This window comes from Bos grunniens, chromosome 4 (assembly GCF_055505025.1).
Source record: "Bos grunniens cultivar Pamir isolate PY7600 chromosome 4, Bosgru_T2T1.0, whole genome shotgun sequence".
Taxonomy (NCBI): Eukaryota; Metazoa; Chordata; class Mammalia; order Artiodactyla; family Bovidae; genus Bos; species Bos grunniens.
The window spans coordinates 83,095,624-83,119,758 of NC_141168.1; the positions used below are offsets into that span (position 1 = coordinate 83,095,624).

General features: G+C 36.5%; 1 protein-coding gene across 2 annotated transcripts in view; it reads right to left on the reverse strand.

Annotated features, from left to right (window-relative positions):
• SEMA3E (semaphorin 3E) overlaps nt 1–24,135 on the reverse strand; it is a 275,207-nt gene that overhangs the window by 14,557 nt on the left and 236,515 nt on the right. For both annotated transcript variants that reach the window (XM_086398568.1, XM_086398569.1), the window contains exons 13-16: nt 20,333–20,374; nt 18,496–18,662; nt 13,664–13,731; nt 12,029–12,168 (exon numbers count right to left, since the gene is read on the reverse strand). In XM_086398568.1, the coding sequence (XP_086254694.1) occupies nt 12,029–12,168; nt 13,664–13,731; nt 18,496–18,662; nt 20,333–20,374 (417 nt within the window). The remainder of the gene's footprint in view (nt 1–12,028; nt 12,169–13,663; nt 13,732–18,495; nt 18,663–20,332; nt 20,375–24,135) is intronic.

Consider the following 24,135-nt stretch of genomic DNA (forward strand, 5'->3'; position numbering starts at 1 on the left):
TGATAAATTCAGAGACAAAAATGTCTCTAAAATATACTATTAAAATTACTTTCTGCATTGCCATGCTACTTCGTTTAATCAGATGTCCAGAGTCAGACTGGTCTCAGTAGGATAAAACAGATCCGGATCTGATTTCATAGATCTAAAAGATATGTTTAATTTTCAAAGATGTTTAGCATCATCTTGGAAAATTAACAGAAGAGAGTTACTCTAGATCTATTCTTAAGATTACAAAGTTGCTTTATATTTTCCTACCGTACAAAAGAAAGTGTGTCTTAGCCATTGCAAAGGAAAAAATAAAATTAATAAGCCCTACTGCTAATTACTCCAGAACTAAAATATGGGGCACGTGATGTTATAAAAACATGCTTGTCAAGGCTAAAAAACATAAGTTTTGAATATTTACCTGTAAAGAGTTGTTAGTTTAGAAAAGATGAACACATTTTTTAATAGACTGAAGTATAAACATAAAAACTGCTAAACAGATGTTTCAAATGAGGCAAAGAGTTCATGCATTTTAATGTCATGACAACTAGAAAAAGGAAGAAATAATATTCACGTGGAACAAATCCGATGCATTCAAAACATAAATAAAGACAGAAAATGTAAACTTATGGCTGTCATTGATGCCTGTCATGCATTAGCTAGCACTGGTGAAAGTCAAGAAAATGAGTCCTCTAGCAAACAAGATAGCCAAATGAAGATAGGATTTTACTTCAACTCTCCTAGTTTTGATGACATAATGCAATTGCAACATTTAAAAGACGTAATTTGTGTATTTTTCTTTCTTTTGTTTTCTCAAAAGAAGCTATCTCCATAAGGTATGGCTCATCAATAAAAATATGCTTCCATGGAGACAGTACAAATTTAGTATAGATGCAATGAATTCTAAGTTACCTGGAAAGAACTACTGATTGGTAAATTAATCATGCCTCAGATTTCTCACCAAAATTTAAAATGACTTTGAGGAATTTATCCTACTCAGTAGGTGGTCTGAAGACAAAGTTGAGAAGTGACAATTTCTGGTACAGAAAAAAAAAAAAAGAATCGAGAGTGAAGTCAAATTGATGTTTTTGAATTTTGATGTCAATTTACATCCTCTCTTGAATTTTCTATTAAAAATATGTACATTTGAGCATTATTTAGGCAGTCTACACAGTGCATACAACGGATATTTTATTTTCAAGAAACACAAACACACAAAAATGGTTTCTCTTAAGTAGAGAAACTCCAATGGAAAGATCAAAAAGGATTAAGGAGAAAATAAGCCTTCCATGCCGGAGAAGGCAATGGCACCCCACTCCAGTACTCTTGCCTGGCAAATCCCATGGACGGAGGAGCCTGGTGGGCTGCAGTCCATGGGGTCTCAAAGAGTCGGATATGACTGAGCGACTTCACTTTCACTTTTCACTTTGATGCATTGGAGAAGGAAATGACAACCCATTCCAGTGTTCTTGCCTGGAGAATCCCAGGGATGGGGGAGCCTGGTGGGCTGCCATTTATGGGGTCGCACAGAGTTGGACACAACTGAAGCAGCAGCAGCAAGCCTTCCGTGCTCACCAATGGATAAATTATGATGGTGGTCTTATGGACCAGCAGTTTACTGGCCTGTGCTATACCTCATTGGCATGGATGTGAAGAATATTTTATGTATCTTGGGATTGCTCCAAATTTCCTCACTGAGGATTTATGACCTGCTTCCTATAACTCCATCTTGTTTACAGTGTCTTTGGGAAGCACACTGGTTTTGTCAGTAAAGAATAAAATCCAAAAGAACACATTCCAAGAAAATATTCATTTTGTTTGGCTTTGCTGAAACTCATTCCAATAAAATTATAGCGCTCAGTACAAAATGAGGGCTTGGTTTTTCATGAAAATATATTTTTGTCCAAAATACAGAGATACTTAATGAGGCTTTACTTGTATACATTTTCCTTTGACCTCTTTAATCAGAGGTCAACAAATTTTCTATAAAGAGCTATAAAGTAAAGATTGTGGTGTTTATATGTCAGGCAGTCTCTGTTATAAGTACTCAACCTTGTAGCTAGAGCATGAAAACAGTCATAGACTTTAGGTAAACAAATCAACATGGCAGTTTTCAAATAAAATTTTATTTATAAAAGAGGCTGAGATTTGGCCCCCAGGTCATACCTTGCCAACTTCTGCTTTAAATCATTGGCAAAGTTTAAAAGACTATTCTATTTTCAGGTTAGAAATAACATATTCCAAACTTATAACATTCAAAATAAGGATCATAATAATGTGAGCAGTTATACTAATCTTCTGAATATCTTAAAGAAACTATGGCTTACTTTGTCATGGTAGGTGAAAATTACACAGTGGACTAATAAATATTTAAATCTAAGCAAATCATTGCATACTTAAATTTTTCCTCAATTATTAGTTTTAAAATGCAATGCTCATGTATTTTAGAGAAAGAGAAATACATGGTGAAAAAATTCAATTGTACAACCACATGTCTTAGCAAGTATGGATGCTTTCCTTTGGGATGTTACTAAGAATCAAATTTTTTAAATCATTTTGGAAGTTTGTAAATACAAATACATGGAATTACAGAAACTGAGAGTTCATAAACTTGGGTACATCATTTCAGGGTGATTTAGTGGTGTTTTCTAACAGTTTTTTTTTTTTTCTTTTGCAATCACACAAACACACTTTATACCTTCTTCCTATAAGGAAGATTTGTGATATGTTCCAAATTAAAACTATATGAAGAAATATATATATGAGTACCTAATTCAAATAACTATAGATGGACTATCGAACAGCTAAACTTGGATTTTGTGAATGAAATTATCCACACATATAAAATATTTTCTTTTCTCCCCAGTTCAGAGAATGGGGATTTTTCCATTTCCTTCTTAGAATCCATCCTGTCACTTTCGTTTGTAATGATATTCTCTCTCCTATATTCTTCATCTTGCTTTATCACTTAGCTATACATTTTCTTCTCTATGGATATTTCCCTTCAACCTCTAAACATGACCAACCCAAAAAAGGCAAAAGTTCTTTCAACTATCATCTCCTATTGCTGATCTCTCCAATTTCTCAACCAAACCTTTAGGTAGAGAACACTATATTAGCTGTTTCTAATCCCACACAGCCCCATGCTTAAACCATTTAGCCCCATCACTTAACCTGTTGCTAGATGGCTCCTAGTTTAACCATTCCAATGAACATTCTCACTAGAGCCTGGGTGCTTATTTTTCTGAATTTTTCCAAGGATGCTGTTTGTCACTTCATCCTTATCCAAGTTCTTTTCTCTGAGTTCTATTACACCACATTCCCAACTCTACTGTCTATAGCTCCTCAAGCTATATCACTCCAGTGGTACTTACCATCTGTGTCTTTTCCATCAGTTACTTAATCTCATCTCTGTAATGCACAGAATAACACTAACTGCCACAGAAAAATGTTATAAGTTTTAAATAAACTACAACACATAAAGTACTTAATAGAACAGGGTACATAAGCACTAACTGAATGTTAGCTAAAACCATTACTTGTTTTTCTTAACAATTTTACTCTTCATCTTTTAGAATTTTTTCTTCTCCTAATTTTCCCTTACATGTGGGTTTCCCCCTTGCTTCTAGCCTTAGTTTACATGCTTCTCATTCACTCATTCTCCAAGGTAGGCTATGGCAGTCGGAGGGCCTACTAAAGGCCTAGAGCTGAAACCAGAAAGTCTGGCTCAAATTCAGACTGATTTCACAGGCAAGTAACTCAATCTCTCTGTGCTTCAGTTTCCTTAAATATAAAGTGGGGACAATAATATTAACTACTTCATAAGACTGTTGCAAGGATTAAAAGTACACCTATATGTAAAATTCTTAGGACAGTAGCTGGTACACAGTGAGCCATTTTAAAATGCTGATGCTTGCTATAGTATTCTTAGTTTTATTATCTCCATGAATTCATTGCCTCTTTGCTGAGGCCTCTCACTCATCTCCTGCCATTCCAAATTTTTTCTTTGGGCTTTATATTCCCAATCATGAATATACCAGGATAGCTCTGTCTGCATGCTTTACAGGGGCCCCCAATTCAATACAGCCAAAACTGAACTCTACCTTTCCTCCCTATAGTCTTGAAATCATGTCTTTGCACAATCAACCACAGAAACACTGAAAGCTGGAATAGGTGAATTATTTTTTCCCTCAAATATCAAATACACTCAATGTTATCTCATAAAAATTAGTATGTGTCTTCTTCCTTCTTACTACCAATGTTTAGTTTGGTCGAAAATCCTCCATCTGCCTACTGAAACACCTTCTTAAATGTTCTTCTTGACATCCTCCTTATCCTCCAACCCAGTAAGCTAGTTTCTAGAGTAATGTATCTAAATAGTCTGTCTAAGGCTTTCTCATTGGCTTATAGATAAAGCGAAATGGTCCCTTGATAGATCTACTCACTTTTGCATTCTCATGTCCGCCACAGATCTACATCAACTGTTTTGTGTCTCCTCTCCAGCACGTATGCTTATACCAGTCTCCCTGTTAGTTGGTTTCTACTTATGCATTTAGGGCTCAGATGTCACCTCTGCCTTGAATGTTTTCCTAACTGCCCCTCATGACACCTCCATTCCTGACCTATTAGTTGAGACACTTTTCTTTTCCTCTGAATTCACAAATAGGGGAAAAGATATTGTATTGTATAATATACTGTAACAAATACAATTTAATTATCTGTTCATACTGTTATATTCACTATAAGACTATAGGCTTCAAAAAGGCTAAAACTATGATTTGTTCATCAGCTAGTAAAGTAGGCTCTGAGTGAGTATTTGTTGAACCAGAACACTAAATTTAGACACATACACAGGGAGGAGAATAGAAGGTTAAAAAGTATTCCATGTGAGATGTTAAATAGCCTTTCTGGTTTTCAATGACAGCAAAGAGCGTATGTGAAGCGTTTGCTATCATGTGTATGAGGAGGCCACTTGCCCACCCTTTGGCACTGCAGCTTAAGGGCACGTGGACACTTGTGTCACTGAACATAAAGATGCCTGTTCCTACCTCAATGATAGCCTGCTTTGACCTTCACCCTACCCCCACATACTATAGTCTTAATACAATAACCAAAGTCATCTGTTTAAAATCAAATTTTGATCATATCACAGCTCTGTTGAAAACTACCTCATGGCTTTCTTTTGAAGTCAGAGCAAAAACCAAAGCCCTTTACCAGGATCTACAAATCCCTCATGAGCTGGCCCTTCATCTCACTTTTTGACTCAGCTTATTAGTTTCCTTACTGCTGTTTCCCCTCCAGCCAAGCTGCCCTCTGCTCTTAGGTTCTCTGGATACATCAGCGGCCCTCCCGATAAAGCAGGGCCTTTGCACGTGCTTTCCCAGTGTCAAGAAAGCTGTTATCCAACCCTGTCATATGGCCTACAACCTCACCTCTTTCAAGTCATTTCCAAGTGTCACCTTGTTGGTGAACTTCTTACCATGGCCTTCTCAACCTCCCTTCAAGTACCCTCTCTTGTATTTTTCTCCTTACCATCATCTGACAGATTAAATAGTGTTCTTATTTAGTTATATAATTATTATTACTATCTTTCTCTGTGCTCCAGAGTATAAATTCCATGAAAGAAGGACATAATAGGTGCTCATTAAATAAATTTCAAATAAATGAATAGAACATTATTTTAGTTAAAAACAAGGAAATGAGTTAGACAGTTCTGAGTTTTATATCTACACAGGCTCAAATGATACAGCACACTTATTTTTATAGAGTCTTTCTTCTACCCACTGGCGTACAGTAAAATCCTGAAAAGGCAGTTTGACACTGGAAATGCACTGATGTATGCATTGTATCTCAGACAGTAAAGAATCTGCTTGTAATGCAGGAGACACGCGTTCGATCCATGGGTTAGGAAGATTCCCTGGAGAAGGGAATGATGACTTACTCCAGTTTTCTTTCTTGGAGAATTCCATGGACAGAGGAGCCTGGCAGGCTACAGTCCACAAAGTCACAATAAAAGAGGTGCATTTATAGGGTGTCCCTGGTATTTCACATAATAAAGAATCTGCCTGCAATGCCAGAGACGAAGGTCAATCCCTGGGTCAGGAAGACCCCCTGGAGAAGGGAATGGCAAGCCATTCCAGTATTCGTGCCTGGAGAATTCCATGGACAGACCACAGGGTCACAAAGAGTCAGACACTACTAAGGGAGTAACACTTTCACTTTCATGAACTGTATAATAATGATTTCTGGTATCAGTGGGAATTGTTTAAATTATTGGCAGGTTCTCAGACTTCTAAACATGGGAATAGTACCTCTGCCACGAAAGCTACAGTGACATACTCTACTATACATTGTTGGAAAAAAATACGAATTTTTTCCCATTTGCTCCATGTTTATCCCAGAGCATGTGAAACTGCATTTAGAATTCTGATTTCAGAAGGTTGTGTAATTTAGTAGAAAAAACTAACAGACCTGGATATGAATCTACTTCACTAGCTGAGAGTAACTAGGAAAGTGATTAAACATTCTGTATCTCAATGGCAGCTGTGAGATATGGGAATAATAAGGCAAGGTGCCGACCCCAGTTCCTAGGTGTAGTAGATAAACATGAAAAAAAGCCTCATCTCTCAAATCCCTTCTATGAAGTTTTCTCCCCCAAAATGTAATTATAATGGACACACACACCATAATTAACCAGGTCATCAAGCCAAGGGAAAATGCTCCCTTATGAAGGACTTACAAATTAGGCTTCCCATAAACATTTCTGGAATTATAAAATGTGTAGTTTACATTTCATATATGTTATTTAAGGAAGCAGGAAACTATAAAGTACATATTTGAAAGAAATGAAGTAATCCAATTTGTAAACTAGATAACTAAACTGCTAGATTTTTTCTAGGCATCTGGTTATTATGGAGCATTTCTACAGATTCATTTGATAAAAAATGTTATCCACCCGAATATGTGGTTTCTGGACCACTTAAGAGGGTTGAGAGTGGACTTATAAGCGGATTCCAGACTCAAAAATTTCATTTCAATAGAAGGACATGACAATCAAAAATCTTACAAAGGCTATGGTCTGACTGTGGCTTGCATTATCAAGGATGAGCCTTATTGGCCACTGTCAAGGATACTCTAAAAAGTATTCCCACATGAGATAAGAAGTGGACCTGGTGACCTTAAACATCCTTTACAATGGTCAAGATTTAATGATAAACTTACCTTATTTGTTTCATAGAAACTACAATAAACGAAAAAATGTTCAAACTCTAAACTCTAAAACAACTATAAACGGACTCTATAAAACTGAAAGAATACACACACAGAGTCAGTTTGCTCTGGGTACACAACACGCACTTAGCTTTTGATGAAGTTAGCAACTGTGTGTTTTGTTTCAGATTAGGAATAAATCAATATATATCACTGTATCTATAGGAACCAAGCACTATCCGATTATAATACAACTTATAATGCATCGTGAAAGAAAAAGTGTTAGTTACGTAATCATATCTGACTCTTTGCAACCCCGTGAACTGGAGCCCACCAGGCTCCTCTGTCCATGGGATTCTACAGGCAAGAATAGTGGAGTAGGTAGCCATTCCCTTCTCCAGGGGATATTCCTGACCCAGGGATTAAACTTAAGTTCTCCCACATTGCAGGCAGATTCTTTACTGTCTGAGCCACCAGGGAAGCCCATAATGCATAGAGTAAACTCAAAATTTCAAATATCAGTAAATATATCAGGGAAATTTGAATTTAGTTGAAAATAGGGACCAAAATTTTGGGGAAAGAAGTACATTATATTAACAGTCTGAGAAAGAAACTTAAAATTGAACACTGCTGGATACAGCATGTCAAAATGACTTGGTAAAGATTTCCAAATGAGGTGGGTTACAGTGAGTTCAAAATCAGAAACAGAACATACTGAGTGAAGAAGACTACTGATGAAAGAATCACTTCCCTGTTTTCTGAAGTCATTCAACTGGGGGGACGATAGACTATTCCCAGGCCCTCTCCTGCCAAGTGAGTTATGACAAAACTCAAAAGCCGGTTTTATCACAGATGTAGGGAATGGAAAACACCTTAGCACTACATTAATAATTTATTCCATTGCAATATGCTGTATCACTTTTGGACACGTGTTTATTCTTACGATGTCATGAAAAATTTAGGAGAATTCTCCTCCCCTGATTGCCTTTCTATGTTATTTCTAAGTAGCCTATATTAAGTTGAAGCTCCTTCTTCTCTAATAGCTAGCCCAGGAACCTGGGATTTACACATTTAGTCATCTCCCAGAATGTACTGTCTGATTCTAAACAAAAAACATGTTTTTAAGTTTCACAACAGGCTAGGGGGGAAAGAGGCAAAAAATGTCTTTGTGCTCTACACATAGAATCAGCCGTTTACACTTCCAATGACAAATGTTTGGTTTTCATTATCAAATGAGGTGGAGACTTCCCGGATTCACTATCTGATGAATACTTATCAGCTGTCCTCTGTGTCCTAAGGCAGGTCTCTAAAATTTCTTAACCCAATTTAACTTGTAACCTCTTTACTAAGGACCATTTCTTCAATATTCACCAAGATCTATCTCCCTTTAATATAACCAGTTTTTATTCTATTTTCTGCTTTTAAATACCATCTTTTTTTTGTTGTTAAAATTGAGTTCAAAGCTCACATCAACATCAACAATATTTATCTGTCTTCTCCAGGATTTATCTGCTTCACACCCTAGCTAGACCTTTTCCTACATACAGCCAGCAACCTAGACCTACATTCATCTGTCCAGTGACTGCCTCCAGACTGTTTCTGTATACGTGTTTTAAATACTACCTATTCTTCCATTACAGACAGCTGAGAAAAGAAGAAAAATGAAAGGCAAAGGAGAAAAAGAAAGATATATCCATCTGAATGCAGAGTTCCAAAGAACAGCAGAGAGATAAGAAAGCCTTCCTAAGTTATCAATGCAAAGAAATACAGGAAAACAATAGAATGGGAAAGACTAGAAATCTATTCAAGAAAATTAGAGATTCCAAGGGAACATTTCATGCAAAGATGTGCACAATAAAGGACAGAAATAGTATGGACCTAACAGAAGATATTAAGAAAAGGTGGCAAGAATACACAGAAGAACTACACAAAAAAGATCTTAATGACCCAGATAACCACGAGGGTGAGATCAGTCACCTAGAGCCAGATATTCCGGAGTGTGAAGTCAAGTGGGTCTTAGGAAGCATCACCATGAAAGAAGCTCGTGTAGGTGATGGAATTCTGAAACAGCTGAGCTATTTCTGAAATAGCTAAGCTATTTCAAACCCTAAAAGATGATGCTGTGAAAGTGCTGAACTCAATATGCCAGCAAATTTGGAAAACTCAGCAGTGACCAAAGGATTGGAAAAGGTCAGTTTTCATTCCAATCCCAAAGAAAGGCAATACCAAAAAATGTTCAAACTACTCACAATTGCAATCATCTCACATTCTAGCAAAGTAATGCTTAAAATTCTCCAAGCCAGGCTTCAACAATACTTGAACCTAGAACTTATAGATGTTCAAAGTGGATTTAGAAAAGGCAGAGCTGACATCCACTTTATCATCGAAAAAGCAAAAGAATTCCAGAAATACGTCTATTTCTGTTTCATTGACTATGCTAAAGATTTTGACTGTGTGGATCACAACAAACTCTGGAAAATTCTTCAAGAGATGGGAATACCAAACCACCTGACCTACCTCCTGAGAAACCTGTATGCAGGTCAAGAAGCAAAAGTTAGAACCAGACATGAACAACGGACTGGTTCAAAATTGGGAAAGGAGTACGTCAAGGTTGTATAGTGTCACCCTGCTTATTTAACTATATGCACAGTACATCATGCAAAATGGTGGGCTGGATGAAGCACAAGCTAGAATCAAGATTGCTGGGAGAAATATCAATAACGTCAGATATGCAGATGACATCAACGGTAATGCAGAAAACAAAGAGGAACTAAAGAGCCTCTTGATGAAGGTGAAAGAAGAGAGTGAAAAAGCTGGTTTAAACTCAACATTCAGAAACTAAGATCATGGCATCCAGTCCGATCACTTCATGACAAATAGAATTGGAAACAATGGAAACAGTGACAGATTTTATTTTCTTGGGCTCCAAAATCACTGCAGATGGTGACTGCACCCATGAAATTAAAAGATGCTTGCTCCTTGGAAGAAAAGCTTTGACAAACCTAAACAGAATATTAATAAGCAGAAACATTATTTTGCCAACAAAGGTCCAACTAGTCAAAGCTATGGTTTTTCCATTAGTCACGTATGGATGTGAGAGTTGGACCATAAAGAAGGCTGAGTGCCGAAGAATTGATGCTTTTGAACTGTGGTGTTGGAGAAGACTCTTGAGAGTCCCTTGGACTGCAAGGAGATCAAACAGTCAATCCTAATGGAAATCAGTCCTGAATATTCATTGGAAGGACTGATGCTGATGCTGAAAGTCCAATACCTTGGCCACCTGATGCCAAGATCCATCTCATTAGAAAAGACCCTGATGCTGGGAAAGATTGAAGGCAGAAAGAGAACGGGACAACAGAGGATGAGATGGTCGGATGGCATTACCGACTCAATGGACATGAGTGTGAGCAAGCTCCAGGATATGTTGAGGGACAGGGAGGACTGCTGTGCTGCAATCCATGGGGTCACAAAGAGTTGGACATGTCTGAGTGACTGCACAACAACATTTCTTCCATCTATAAAAGCAGTCTGATTTGTTCATTTGTCAATATCTAGATACCTATAATAAATATAATTTCCACTACCAAACCTGCTTAGAAGGACAAAAGAACTTATATCCTTTTTGTTGTTGTTCCCAGTAGACAACATTGGAACTTCATAGCAGCTGTCTCATGTGTGACTTAATAACTATATCAACTGCTTTAATGTTGCTGCTGTTGTTTTCATTCTCTTATCCATATATCTAAGATATATGTAATAACAGTATTTAACTTTGCTATTTCTAAAACACTGCCTTGGGCAATACAATTTGAGACATCATTTTGACAGAACAACACTAAAATCATGAGACAATGAGCACTTCCTTAGTAAAAAATCTAAGTCTAGGTTCCAAATTTTATATATATATATATACAACATTTGTTTTTATATGTATATAAATACATATGTATATAAAAAGCTATGTGTATATGTATTTTACAATCTTTATACACATACATATGGGCTTCCCAGGTGGTGCCAGTGGTAAAGAACCCACCTGCCAATGCAGGTAGACATAAGGGAAACGGGTTCGATCCCTGGGTCGGGAAGATACCCTGGAGGAGGAAATGGCAACCCACTCCAGTATTCTTGCTTGGAGAATCCCCATGGACAGAGTAGCCTGGCAGGCGACAGTCCATAGGGTCGCAAAGAGTCAAACATGATTGAAGCAACTTAGCACACAGGCACACACACACACATATATATATATATACCTATATGGATACACGGAGAAGGCAATGGCACGCCACTCCAGTACTCTTGCCTGGAAAATCCCACGGACAGAGGAGCCTAGTAGGCTGCAGTCCATGGGGTCGCTAGGAGTCAGACACGACTGAGCGACTTCACTTTCACTTTTCACATTTATGCACTGGAGAAGGAAATGGCAACCCACTCCAGTGCTCTTGCCTGGAGAATCCCAGGGACGGGGGAGACTGGTGGGCTGCCATCTATGGGGTCACACAGAGTCGGACACGACTAAAGCAACTTAGTTGCAGCGGCACACTGATACACATATATATTTATATGAATCTGCTGCTGCTAAGTGGCTTCAGTCATGACCGACTCTGTGCGACCCCATAGACAGCAGCCCACCAGGCTCCCCCGTCCCTGGGATTCTCCAGGCAAGAACACTGGAGTGGGTTGCCATTTCCTTCTCCAATGCATCTAAATCGCACATAATAAAAAGCAAGTACAGTACAAAGGCTTTAATTTTCAGTACGCACATAAATCATAATCTATTTACTAATCATGCACTATACGCAAGTCACTCTTGAGTAGTGCAGCTATGAATTACCTCCTCTTTTCTTGCATCACGTCCTTTCTGTACAAACCAGATAACTTTTGCTTGTAAAGATCGTGGGGTACATTCCAGCAAAGTACTGTTATTCTCTATGCCATAGGCCAATCTCTCTTCAGTTTTATCCAAAGCATCCCCTGTAACATAAATGTTAACGTCAGCTTTGAGAATTTTATTTTACTGGTAAATAATATTTTTAAATGAGTCCTTATTCAGATCCCTATAGCACAGTGAATAGGTTTTATTGTTTACTGCTAATATATATACAAGGTCATATACATGAGTTATTTAGAAACAGTGGCATACTAAAATTTAGACAATAAAAAGGCACAGCAGACTATGAGGTGAGAAAGAAGTAACCAGGAATTTGATTACAAAAGATGGGTCAGAACAGTTAGAAGGTATGTCAGTGTTAAATTAACAGGAAATCAGTGACAACATCCATTGATAAAGTAGGCAAGAGAAGGTGAGCACCAAAAATCAAACACGACATAGGACTCAAACTCAAGGCTACACAAAGAAACAGAAAGCAGAAATCTAGGAGATATGGCTCTATATAAACACAAGTGTGAGTGATATCTTGACAATGGATTGCACTTATCCAGATACTATGGGAAGAAAAACACATGAAACTGAACCAAAGACTTTGTGAACCAGAGCTACTTGATTATAATGTGCACTTTGGCCCAGAAAGGCTCTCTTTGAACCTGAAACCCAAAATGCATACAGACAAGTATACCTAACTGCAGTGGAGAATCAAAGCCAGCGGATTTATTTTTAGTTGTTTTAACCAATATCACATTCAATACTAGATACCAGGCTTTTTTCCTATGTCTGAGTCCTTCACGCTTTCAAAACAGATCCCTGAGTTTCTCTAAAATTAGAATCCCACCTTTCTCTAACCAATATTCTCAGAGGCTTACATTTTGCACCAAATCCTCAGCCAGTCTGGGGACTAGCAAACTTATCCTGGACCACAATCTCTGGACCTGTGTATAAGCAGCTCTGGTCTCTCAATCATCAGGAGCACAGTCTGCTCACCAACTACCATCACAGTGCGAAGAGACAGGTCAGTGGTTTTCTGTCTTGTTTGACTTCCTTACATTTGCCTAAAGCTGACATTTTCTCTTTCTTTACACATTGAGCCACCCACTACCTTTCGTCAGAAATGCATGTCTGGACCACGAACCCCAGTTCTGGGCTTACTCTATTCTAGTGAAAGAGTCAAAGTACTTCACTTTCTTCTATCCAAAGCTCACTAGGTAACCTGATTCAAGTTAGATCACTCTTGATAAAATTAAGTTATAAAAACACAGTGAACATATTCCCAGGGTTGAGCTGGTGAGATAAATCCTGCAAATTACTATGGCATTTGCCACTTAAAGTACACAACATTTCTGTTGTAAGTGTTCTCTTTTTGAGGTCTAACAATAATGCTTGCGGCTATATAAAAATGTTTCCAAACTAAGAAAATTTATAATCCATAAAATTTTAACTACACAGAATATTCTCAGGAACATTATTCTAGTATATATCAATCACACATAAAACAAGGACCCTTTGAAAGAGGTTTGCATTCTATCTTCAATGCCCACTCTAAATACCCACGGCAACTGATTTTCTATGGATTACCGACAAACTGCTGTCCAAAGCACTGCTGAGCTGCATTCCCATGCCGAACATCTTGTCTGCGGAATCGCCTGAAAGAAAGTAAATGCATTTAGGAGATGTTCGGATTTCAATTTTCCAGACTTTAAAATATTGCCAACCTCATTAAAGTTTCAAGTAGTATTCTGCTACTGAAAAAATTGATCAGTCATACAAAACAAGGATAAAATCCAAGTTTCATAGTTTTCCATATTTCCACTGAATGTTATTCAATGGATAAGATCTATATAAAACTGTTTTTTAAATGGTCATATGAGTTTGAATTATGGATCCTGAAACAATAATCTAAAAAAGTTCTCTTCACATTTCATTAGGAATTTAGTTCAACAGGGAAGTCTTCTGGTTTTAAATGAGTATCTTGGGTGGTAAAGGCTATGTGCAGATAAAGACAGTGAGACTTGAGGCAGATTACCTATATGAGTAAAAAATGGATAAAATTCCCATATATATTTAAGTGCATTATGTAAAGCTATATGGATCCAAATATTTTGTTCTACAGCAATCATGATCAACGTGATTGTTAATAAAATAAACTGATAATATACTCAATTTACCCTTTTATTCAGTTATAATATGTAAAAAGTATATGCCTCTATTAAATGGGATGGTGCATTACATATTTAACAGAATGTCTTACATAATAGTGGGCCTCAGGAAATACTGTATTTTTCCTTAATTTGCCTCTAACAGGTAAATATACTTCCAGTATATTTTCATATTTCTGGTTGATTAGACATATGATTGACAAATAATAATAGTCTTTATCCATGGAGAAAGAATTCCAGAATATATGTTGTTCTTGTTGCTATTTAGTTGCTAAGTCATGTCCAGCTCTTTGCAACCCCGTGGACTGTAGCCATACAGGCTTCTCTGTCTGGGATTTCCCAGGCAAGAATACTGAAGTATTCATTTCCTTCTTCAAGGGATCTTCCCAACCCAGGGAAGATGTCTCCTCACATTGTCAGGCAGATTCTTTACCAATGAACCACCAAGAACGTCCTCTAGAATATATACCATGTTTCCAATTTGTAGGCATCTTTCTCAGGAATTAAATAATGGAATTTATCCTTATTAGTACTGGAATGCTAAAATTAAGATCTTCAGCATATTAACAAGTTTGAGATGGAAACAGAAATATTACGTAAAGCTATAAAATACCACTTGCTTCTCTAATCATGGCATTTCTTCAACACTGAGGGGAAACCAGAAGGCAGAACAGAACTTTTATTCCAGAGCGAGATGGTAAAACTTCCCAAGTGACAAAGAGATGGTTTTACCATATGCAATGGTCAAATTTGGAAAAGGGAACCAGGTTCAAATCCCAATGTTACTACTCAAATTCTGCACAATCTTATACGCATCCCTGGTCTTTCCTGGTTCAGTGTGCCCTCTTTTGTAAAGGAAGCTGGGCTGACTGACACTTAATTTCCAGTCTCATTTTTTTTTTTTTTTTCATTCTAAGTTTTCCTCATGGCCACCAGTGATACTGGAATGTTATCAAGAAATGGAGTGCTTTCTCATAAATGAGTTCAGATCTTAGTTAAGAACTCAATACTTAATCTTTTGAGTGTTTCCTTATATTAAATGCTAGGACAGATGAATATTTCCAGTCAATTTTTAGGGTAATGGTCTGAGTGCAAAACCAATTTTTAAAGTCTATTTAAAAGAATCAGACTGTTGATCAGAAAACCTTACTCAAAGACCTGAGATTTTATGAAGTTAAGATTAAAACTGCCATATGAATCATTCCATAGAGCTAAACCAAAAATAGAAATTGACAAAAGGGGAGCAAAAATTAAAGGTTTTATGCTTCTACATTGTTTTATGCTAGTGTGTACTTCTATTATGCAACTGATAGAAGCTCTGGATGACATTTAAATGGCTGTTGTTAATTCCTCACTTCACTGAGTGTTGCTTTGATATTGGGAATCTCAGGTCTGCTGAGCAATAGTGCATAATGAAACAGGAATAAATTAATGAAATGAGAAATAGTTTACATGTTGCAGCAAGGATATTGTATCATACTTATTATGCAAGTAATGTGAGGAAAAAAGGAATTAAAACCAGCTAATTCTAGGTAAGTACTGTGGGTAAGTGTGCAAAAATTTTGTTTAAAATCATTGGAAATATGCATTTAAAAATATAGATATCACATTCTCCAACAAGACTTCAGTTCATTTTATACTATCCTAGTATAGCTGTCCTTTATTTCAGCATTTAAAAAAGAAGGTATTAGGATCAGGAATATTAGAAAGGCTAAGCTCTCAAAGTCACGTATTTTTCTAATATCTCTTACCTCTTGGAAACTTTTCAAGAGAATGCTGGAAACAAGACAAAATACAAGAGCAAGGGGGAAGAAAAAGACCTAGCTCTATAAATTATAGTGTACTTTGGAAGACTATTTTAAACAAGTGGTTTGGAGTGTGAATTGATGCTTTTCCTCTGTTGACTCATTTTCACTTTGTGAACAGAAGAGTACTTATTTTAATGACCAGTTTTCAATTTCTACTGCTAGTCAAGTCTGAAGCAAAAATGATCTGCTATAAAAGCAAACTTTATGTGCTGGAACTTATCCAAAACGTTCTCCTCCAGGGGTGGGTGATGGTTTCAAAGAATCTGACACTGCTAAAAGATCTGCATTTCATGTCACTGAACTGAACTAATTCATTCATGAGCATGGCTCCTGATTCCACCATCTCACTACTTCTGTCTATGATTTTGCCCATTCATTTAACTTCCCTAAAGAACTCTTTTGTCCACCCTATAAAACACCATAAAAAAAACTATGAATATACACTTTTACAAGAGGCACCATATACCAGGAAATACTTAGCTATGGAAACTTCTTAGTTAAATTCATCATAAATGCTGCATGCCTAATAAAAAGCTTGTAATTCATTAAGTATTTGATGCAAGGCTTATAAATATTTTGTTGCTGCTAAAAGCATTAGGATAATTAATGTTATTATTTTTGGTATAATTACCTTTCTGCCCTTAGATTCTACTACATCAAATCTAACCTATGGAAATACATGGTTTTCTCAGAGCATTTTTCTGTGTCTCTGTAGAAACAATTAATTCTCTTTAACTGGAACCTCCTTATATCCTTGCCTTCAAGATTGAACTCAAATGTTGAATTATTCTGAGAATCAAATAATGTGTTATGTGTATTGCACTTAGTCTGGTGCCTTATACATAGTAAGTGCTCAGTGGTGAGCTATCACCCTCATTTACAATTCTATTCTTCACTTCCAGTTCTATTTTCCTATGGACAGGGTACTGGGATTGTTTCCTCCTACCCCTCAAACATAGTACAAAAATAGACTGAATGAGTGAAAAAAGCATAAATTAATATTTTCAATTAGTAACACAGCTGTATTCTTCAAGAACTGATTTTCAATATCAATAAACATGGATAGAAAATCAGCTGACTCACTCAATTCTTCAGTACAGTTGATACATTATTAAGCTCATAAATGTCCTCTCAAAGCATCTTTTACTATCTCCTTAATATATCCTTTATTTACTCATTGGAATGTTAATTTAGGTAAGGTCAAATTAATAAAAGTTTGAATTAGTGACTAATTTTTTAAAATGAGATTCTACTATTTATGTGAATTTATAAAAATAATAATTATATTAAATTGGATTAAATTAGATTTTGAAAAAAGGTGTAAAGGTAGCCCAAAGTAAAAGAGCAATAGTAAATGAAATTAATAAAAGTTGCTTTCAGCAGAGAAACTGTATATGGTTTCATATCTTTGCTTTATATTATCTTTAGCCACTTTATCAAGAGAAGATAATTCCTTATTCTATAATAAAAATATTTTCCTTTATTTTTTCCCCAAAGAATGCATAATTTCTTATCACTTGAGTTAAGAAAGATTCTTATTCTTCAAAATGCTTTCTGTACCATAAGATCTGTTCAAAGAATTCTAGGATTTACCTTCTCTAACTAGTGGCAATGACCCCACTGAAATGTACATATTAGAGTTTGGAGGTCTTTAAGTACCTTTCATTTGTGTTGAATTAAATCACACATTTCATTAATTACACAGGTCATATATTTGCCTAGGAGTTAAAATATTCACTTTCAAAATGAAATAAATGAAAACCAGCTGGTCAGGAGAACATAGGGCAAAGGCAGGATGTATTTTAGAATTTATTTATTTTCCTTTTTAAGTCTTTGAAATCCTCATATGTGGGTTTACTTGCTATTTCCACATTTTAAGTTTATCTAAACTGGTTTCATGTCTTGCAGCAAAAGTTTCAGGAGGGAAAACAGTTGATTCAAACATGGAAGAAAAATAAAACCCCAGAAAGCAAGCTCAGCCTGTATCTACACAATAGTCAATGGAAGTTATTTTTCAGAAAAAGTGAAGTTTTCAAAGTTTATATTAAGAACAAATTAAGACTATGATGATTAGGAGTTTGGGATTAACATATACACACCACTATATATAAAATAATCAACAAAGACCTACTCTATAACACAGGGAATTCTACTCAATACTCTGTAATAACCTCTACGGGAAAAGAATCTGAAAAAGAAGGGATATATCTATGAATACCTGAATCAAGTTGCTGTACACCTAAAACAAACACAACATTGTTAAATCACTATACTCCAAAATAAAAACAAAAAACCAAGTTACTTTAGAATAAATGGAAAATCACTTGAAAAAAAAAGAAAAGCAGGTTATTTTCATGGAATGGGTACAGAAAGAAAGTGACAAAAAAGAATAGTATTAGTTTTTTCTAAATAAGGGAAAGGTTCCATGGAAGAACTGTCTCACCGTTTTGCATGTGTGCCTGTTGGGTAATACCGAGAGCAGGAGATGCCATCCCAGGCGCAGTAAGGGTCTCGAGCCAGGCAGCAGTCTGCACAAGCACTTCCATACATGTCACACTGGTGGAATCGGACTTGGGCCACAGCAGAAGCAGATCCAATATAGAGCTGTTGCTATAGACATCAAGGAAGAGAGAGGCCACTAGCAGAAATGGACAGAATTCGCACTGAGTTCTTACATTTTCACGTTCCTATGTAATCATCTCTGTGAATATTCATGTAAATAACTACAGTTACTCAGGACTGATGATAGAACACTAACACTTTGGTTTTCTCCAAGATCTGAAATACTTTTACAGACTCGTATGCCTGAAGGACAAAAGTGCTATAGTGAAGCTGACAAATGTCTTAAGTTGACTATACTTTCATTCATTATCAAAGTAGAAAGACTCTTGTCATCTAACATTGTAGATCTTTTTAAAAAGTCTACAGGACTGTCCAAAAGGAGAGTGAAAAGGTATTTTTTTTGCATTTTTAATGGATACAATTGACATATAACATTATATTAGTCTTGGATGTACAACATAATTATTTGATACTTGTATATATTGTGAAATGGTCACAATCATTCTAGTTAATCTCCCTTATCTCACACTACACATCTATAAATATTTTTTTGTGATGAAAACTTTTAAGATCTACTCTCAGAAGCTTTCAAATACGTAAAACAGTATTGTTAACTATAATCATCATGCTGTACATTACATCACCAGGACTTACCTATTTTATAACTAAAAGTTTATACATTTTAATAACCTACACTCATTTCATGTAGCCCTTGCCTCTGGCAACCACAGATCTGTTCTCTGTATCTATGAGCCTGTTTTGTTGTTGTTTTTAAACAGTTCACATATAAATGATATATTATATGGTATTTGTCTTTCTTGGACATATTTCACTTGGCATAATGCCTGCAAAATCCTTTCATGTTACTGAAAATGGCAGAATTTCCTTCTTTTTTATGGCTGACTAACACTCCATTGTGTATGTGTGTGTGTGTACATGTGTATGTGTACAATTTATTTATCCAGTCATTCATAGATGGATGCTTAGTTCATCTCCATGTCTTGGCTATTATAAATAAACCTTAAATGAACATGGGGGTGTATGTATCTTTCTGAATTAGTGTTTTTGTTTCCTTAGGATAGATACCCAGAAGTAGAACTGCTAGATCATATGGCAGTTCTATTTTTAATTTTTTGAGTAACCTCCATACTGCTTTTCATGGTGGCTACACTAATTTACATTCCCACCAACAGTGCACATTGACATATAACATTTAGAAAAGTGACACAGATATATACATGGAATGATGTGGAATAAACTGTAAGATATGTTAGTAAATAAAAAGTATAAGTAACAGAACAATAACCTCATATGTCCTTATCTGCCTTAACATAAAAGGTTACTTATAAATAAATGAGGCAATATATGTAATAGCTACTCTTAAAGTTACACCAGAAACTTGCCCCAGTAAAGTGGAAAGGAGGTTTATTTTTCATTGTACACTCTCTTGTAGTATCATTACTATGATTTTTTGCAAAAATATTAGCAAAAAAAACATGGAATAATGTTCTATTATGGTTGTACAGGTAAATCTATTCTTGTCTATTTTTCTAGAAACAGAATATGAAGAAATCTATTATCTACCTGTAAATCATTATGTATTTCTGTCAGAATAAAGCTGTAACTTGTTAACATATAAGAACACCTACCTAAGCTTTCTATCTTTTGACCTTATCTGATACATAGAATGCACACACAGAGACACCTATAGAACTTACTCTCTTTGATGAAATCTCCATAGAAATAATAGGAACTGGATCCTGAAAAATTAAAAAAAAACTTTCATATTTAGGAATAAAAATATAGAAACATACCTTAGTATGGTTATAAATTAACTGAAATAATATTAGGTATGTGAGTGGTTCTCTGTCAAGCAGTATATAGCTTTCATTTTAGTAAATCAAAAGGAAAATACAATTAAATAAAATACAATTTCTTTCAAAAAATATTTTCTAATAGTGTAGGACAAAATATAAATGAGAAAAGTAGTGAATAATCTAATTATCTTTCAGTTTGTCTCTGCATTATAATTTTTGTATTTGCATTTGAGTATTACTCATGTTTTGGAAATCAATTATCTTTAAATAATAAAGTCAGAGTGCTATTTCTTATAAAGAAAGTTGAACCATTAGAAGGAGAACAGTTATATCTTTGAATAGGTCTTATTACCAATAAACCATGTGATCTTTCATTGTTTTAACTCAGGCCTAAATAAAATACTATGATCTTTCTTAGCTTTTTGAATGTTGAGTTTTAAGCCAAGTTTTTTACTCTTCTCTTTCACCCTTATCAAGAAGCTTTTTAGTTCCTCTTCTCTTTCTGCCATTAAGACGCTTGCTCCTTAGATGATAAAGCTATGACAAACCTAGACAGCATATTAAAAAGCAGAAAGGTTACTTTGCCAACAAAGGTCCATATAGTCAAAGCTATAACCATAGCTTTTTCTCACAGATGTGAGAGTTCTATCATAAAGAAAGCTAAGTGCCAAAGAATTGATGCTTTCAAATTACGGTGCTAGAGGACTCTTGACAGTCCCTTGGACTGCAAGGAGATCAAACCAACCAATCCTAAAAGAAATCAACACTGAATATTCATTGGAAGGACTGATGCTGAAGCTGAAGGCCCAGTACTTTGGCCACCTGATGCAAACAGCTGACTCACTGGAAAAGATTCTGATAATGGGAAAGATAGAGGGCAAGAGGAGAAGGGGCAACAGAGGATGAGATGGTTGGATGGCATCACTGACTCAATGGACATGAGTTTGAGCAAACTCTGGGAGATAGTGAAGGACAGGGAAGCCAACCGTGCTGCAGTCCATGGGGTGGCAAAGAGTTGGACATGACTTAGTGACTGTACAACAACAAAACAAAATATTTTTCTGTCAATCTCCATTAATCCAGAATGCTCTGAAAAATGTGCATTATCATCAACACTGTCTTGGAACTGCACCAGAGGAAGGACAATCTACAGAGTAGTTTTGAGCACTTCTGTACAATACTTGGGGTGGTGATTAAGACAAGAATATTTCTAAGGACATCACAAACTCAGCCATTTCTGTGACTGGAGAAGTCATAGGCATGTGGGATACAATCCTGGATAATTAATGGATAATTACCCTTCAAATAGTTATTTTTTGAAAGAGAAAAATTTGATCACCTATGTTAAAATTTTAAATATTTAAAACTACAGAACGCTTTATTCACATGTTGTTTTTTAGTCACTAAGTCGTGCCGACTCTTTGAGACCCCATAGACTGTAGTCTGTCAGGCTCCTCTGTCCATGGGATTTCTCAGGCAAGAATACTGGAGTGGGTTGTCATTTCCTTCTCCAGGGAATCTTCTCAACCCAGGGATGGAAGTCACGGCTCCTGCACTGGCAGGCAGATTCTCTACTGCTGAGTCACAAGGAAAGCATATGCATGCATTTATTCATTCAAAAAACAATGTTGCTTAAGGATTTATGTGAACAAGACATTGTTATGATGAATGCCCTTAATATGAGATCTGTGAGTCCTGACATGAAATGAAATTTTATAGAGGCTCAATATGCAAAATAAACAAAAATATTGCTGCTCTGGGGATTCTCCAGTGGCTCAGCAGTAAAAGAATCCACCTGCAAGGCAGGAGATGCCAAGACATGGGGTCGATTCCTGGGTCAGGAAGATAAGCTGTAGAAAGAAATGGCAATCCACTCCAGTATTCTTGCCCGGAAACTCCCATGGACAGAGAAGCCTGGAGGGCTACAGTCCATGGGGTCACACAAGAGTCAGACACAGCTGAGCGACTAAACAACAGCTGCTCTGGTTGAGATAAGAATGTCGTTAACTTTGTGTGAAGCTATGAGGAATCTAATCTGAACAGCTAAGGTGAAATATACTGTTTTCATCAAAAATATTTTTGTGCACATTCATTACATATACACAATCTTCATTATTACATATTGTGATCTTGCACATTTGCTTACTTGCTAAAACTTATTTGCAACCCCAATATCAATGCTTTTGGTATTTTGCTGCCTTTCACATGCTCAGAATGGCAAAAAAAAAAAAAAAAATCTGAGATGCCCAAAATGTACATTCCCAGCTGAGGTTGATCAAGGTATACCCTGCCTTCTTGTTTCAACTCTCATACGGTAAACAAGTATCTTCATGTTCCATTTAGTACCATATTTTTATTTGTGTCCTTTTTGTTAATGATTTGCTGTTTAAAAGGCCCCCAAGCATAGTGTGGTGTTGGAGAAGACTCTTGAGAGTCCCTTGGACTGCAAGGAGATCCAACCAGTCCATTCTAAAGGAGATCAGCCCTGGGTGTTCTTTGGAAGGAATGATGCTAAAGCTGAAACTCCAGTACTTTGGCCACCTCATGCGAAGAGTTGACTCATTGGAAAAGACTCTGATGCTGGGAGGGATTGTGGGCAGGAGGAGAAGGGGATGACAGAGGATGAGATGGCTGGATGGCATCACCAACTCGATGGACGTGAGTTTGAGTGAACTCCGGGAGATGATGATGGACAGGGAGGCCTGGCGTGCTGCAATTCATGGGGTCGCAAAGAGTCGGACATGACTGAGCGACTGAACTAAACTAAACTGAACTAAGCATAGTGTTGAAGTGTTGTGTTCCTAAGTTCCAAAAGGCTGAAATGTGCCTTATGAAATAAATATGTGTTTTAAATAAGCCTTGTTCAGGCAGGAGTTATTAGTGGCAACCCACTCCAGTACTCTTGCCTGGATAATCCCATGGACGGAGGAACATTGTAGGCTACAGTCCATGGGGTTGCAAAGAGTCGGACATGACTGAGCGACTTCACTTCACTTCAATTTTAATTAATCAACAGGATAGTCCTGGTTGGCTCAGTGGTAAAGAATCCACCTGCGGTGCAGGAGATATGGGTTGATCCCTGGGTCAGAAAGATTCTCTGGACAAGGAAATGTCAACCCACTCCAGTATTCTTGCTGGGGAAATTTCATAGACAGAGGAGTCTAGCAAGCTACAGTCCATGGGTTGGCAAAAGAGTTGGACACAACTGAGTGACTAAACAACAACAACATATACTAAATAAGGTGTCTTTAAAAAGAAACACAAATAAAACAAGTTTACATATCAATCAGCTGACAAAAATGCTGCAACTAGAGACTCTCAGGAACCTAATGTTGTATCTCCTCTTTGTTTTTCAGTTGCTCAGTCGTGTCGGATTCTTGTGACCCTATGGACTGCAGTGTGCATCTCCCCTAGGAGCAATGATTACTAATTAATTCAGTGTTCAAAAAGCAGTTATGCTATAGATGCCAAGACTTACTGTGTGTATATGGGTGTGTATGTGTGTGTGTAAAAAAGAGAGACAATATACACAACTGTTTTGTCATGCTTAATATTTCCGTTATCATTTTGCATTTTTCTTTTAGCAAATTCTCTGTGTAAACTGCATGCGATAAAAAGGCAATCTACTTATCCCACGACAATGCCAACATGTCGTGAAACCTGTGGACAGGTTCATATTGTTTCACCTGAAACAATATGAAACC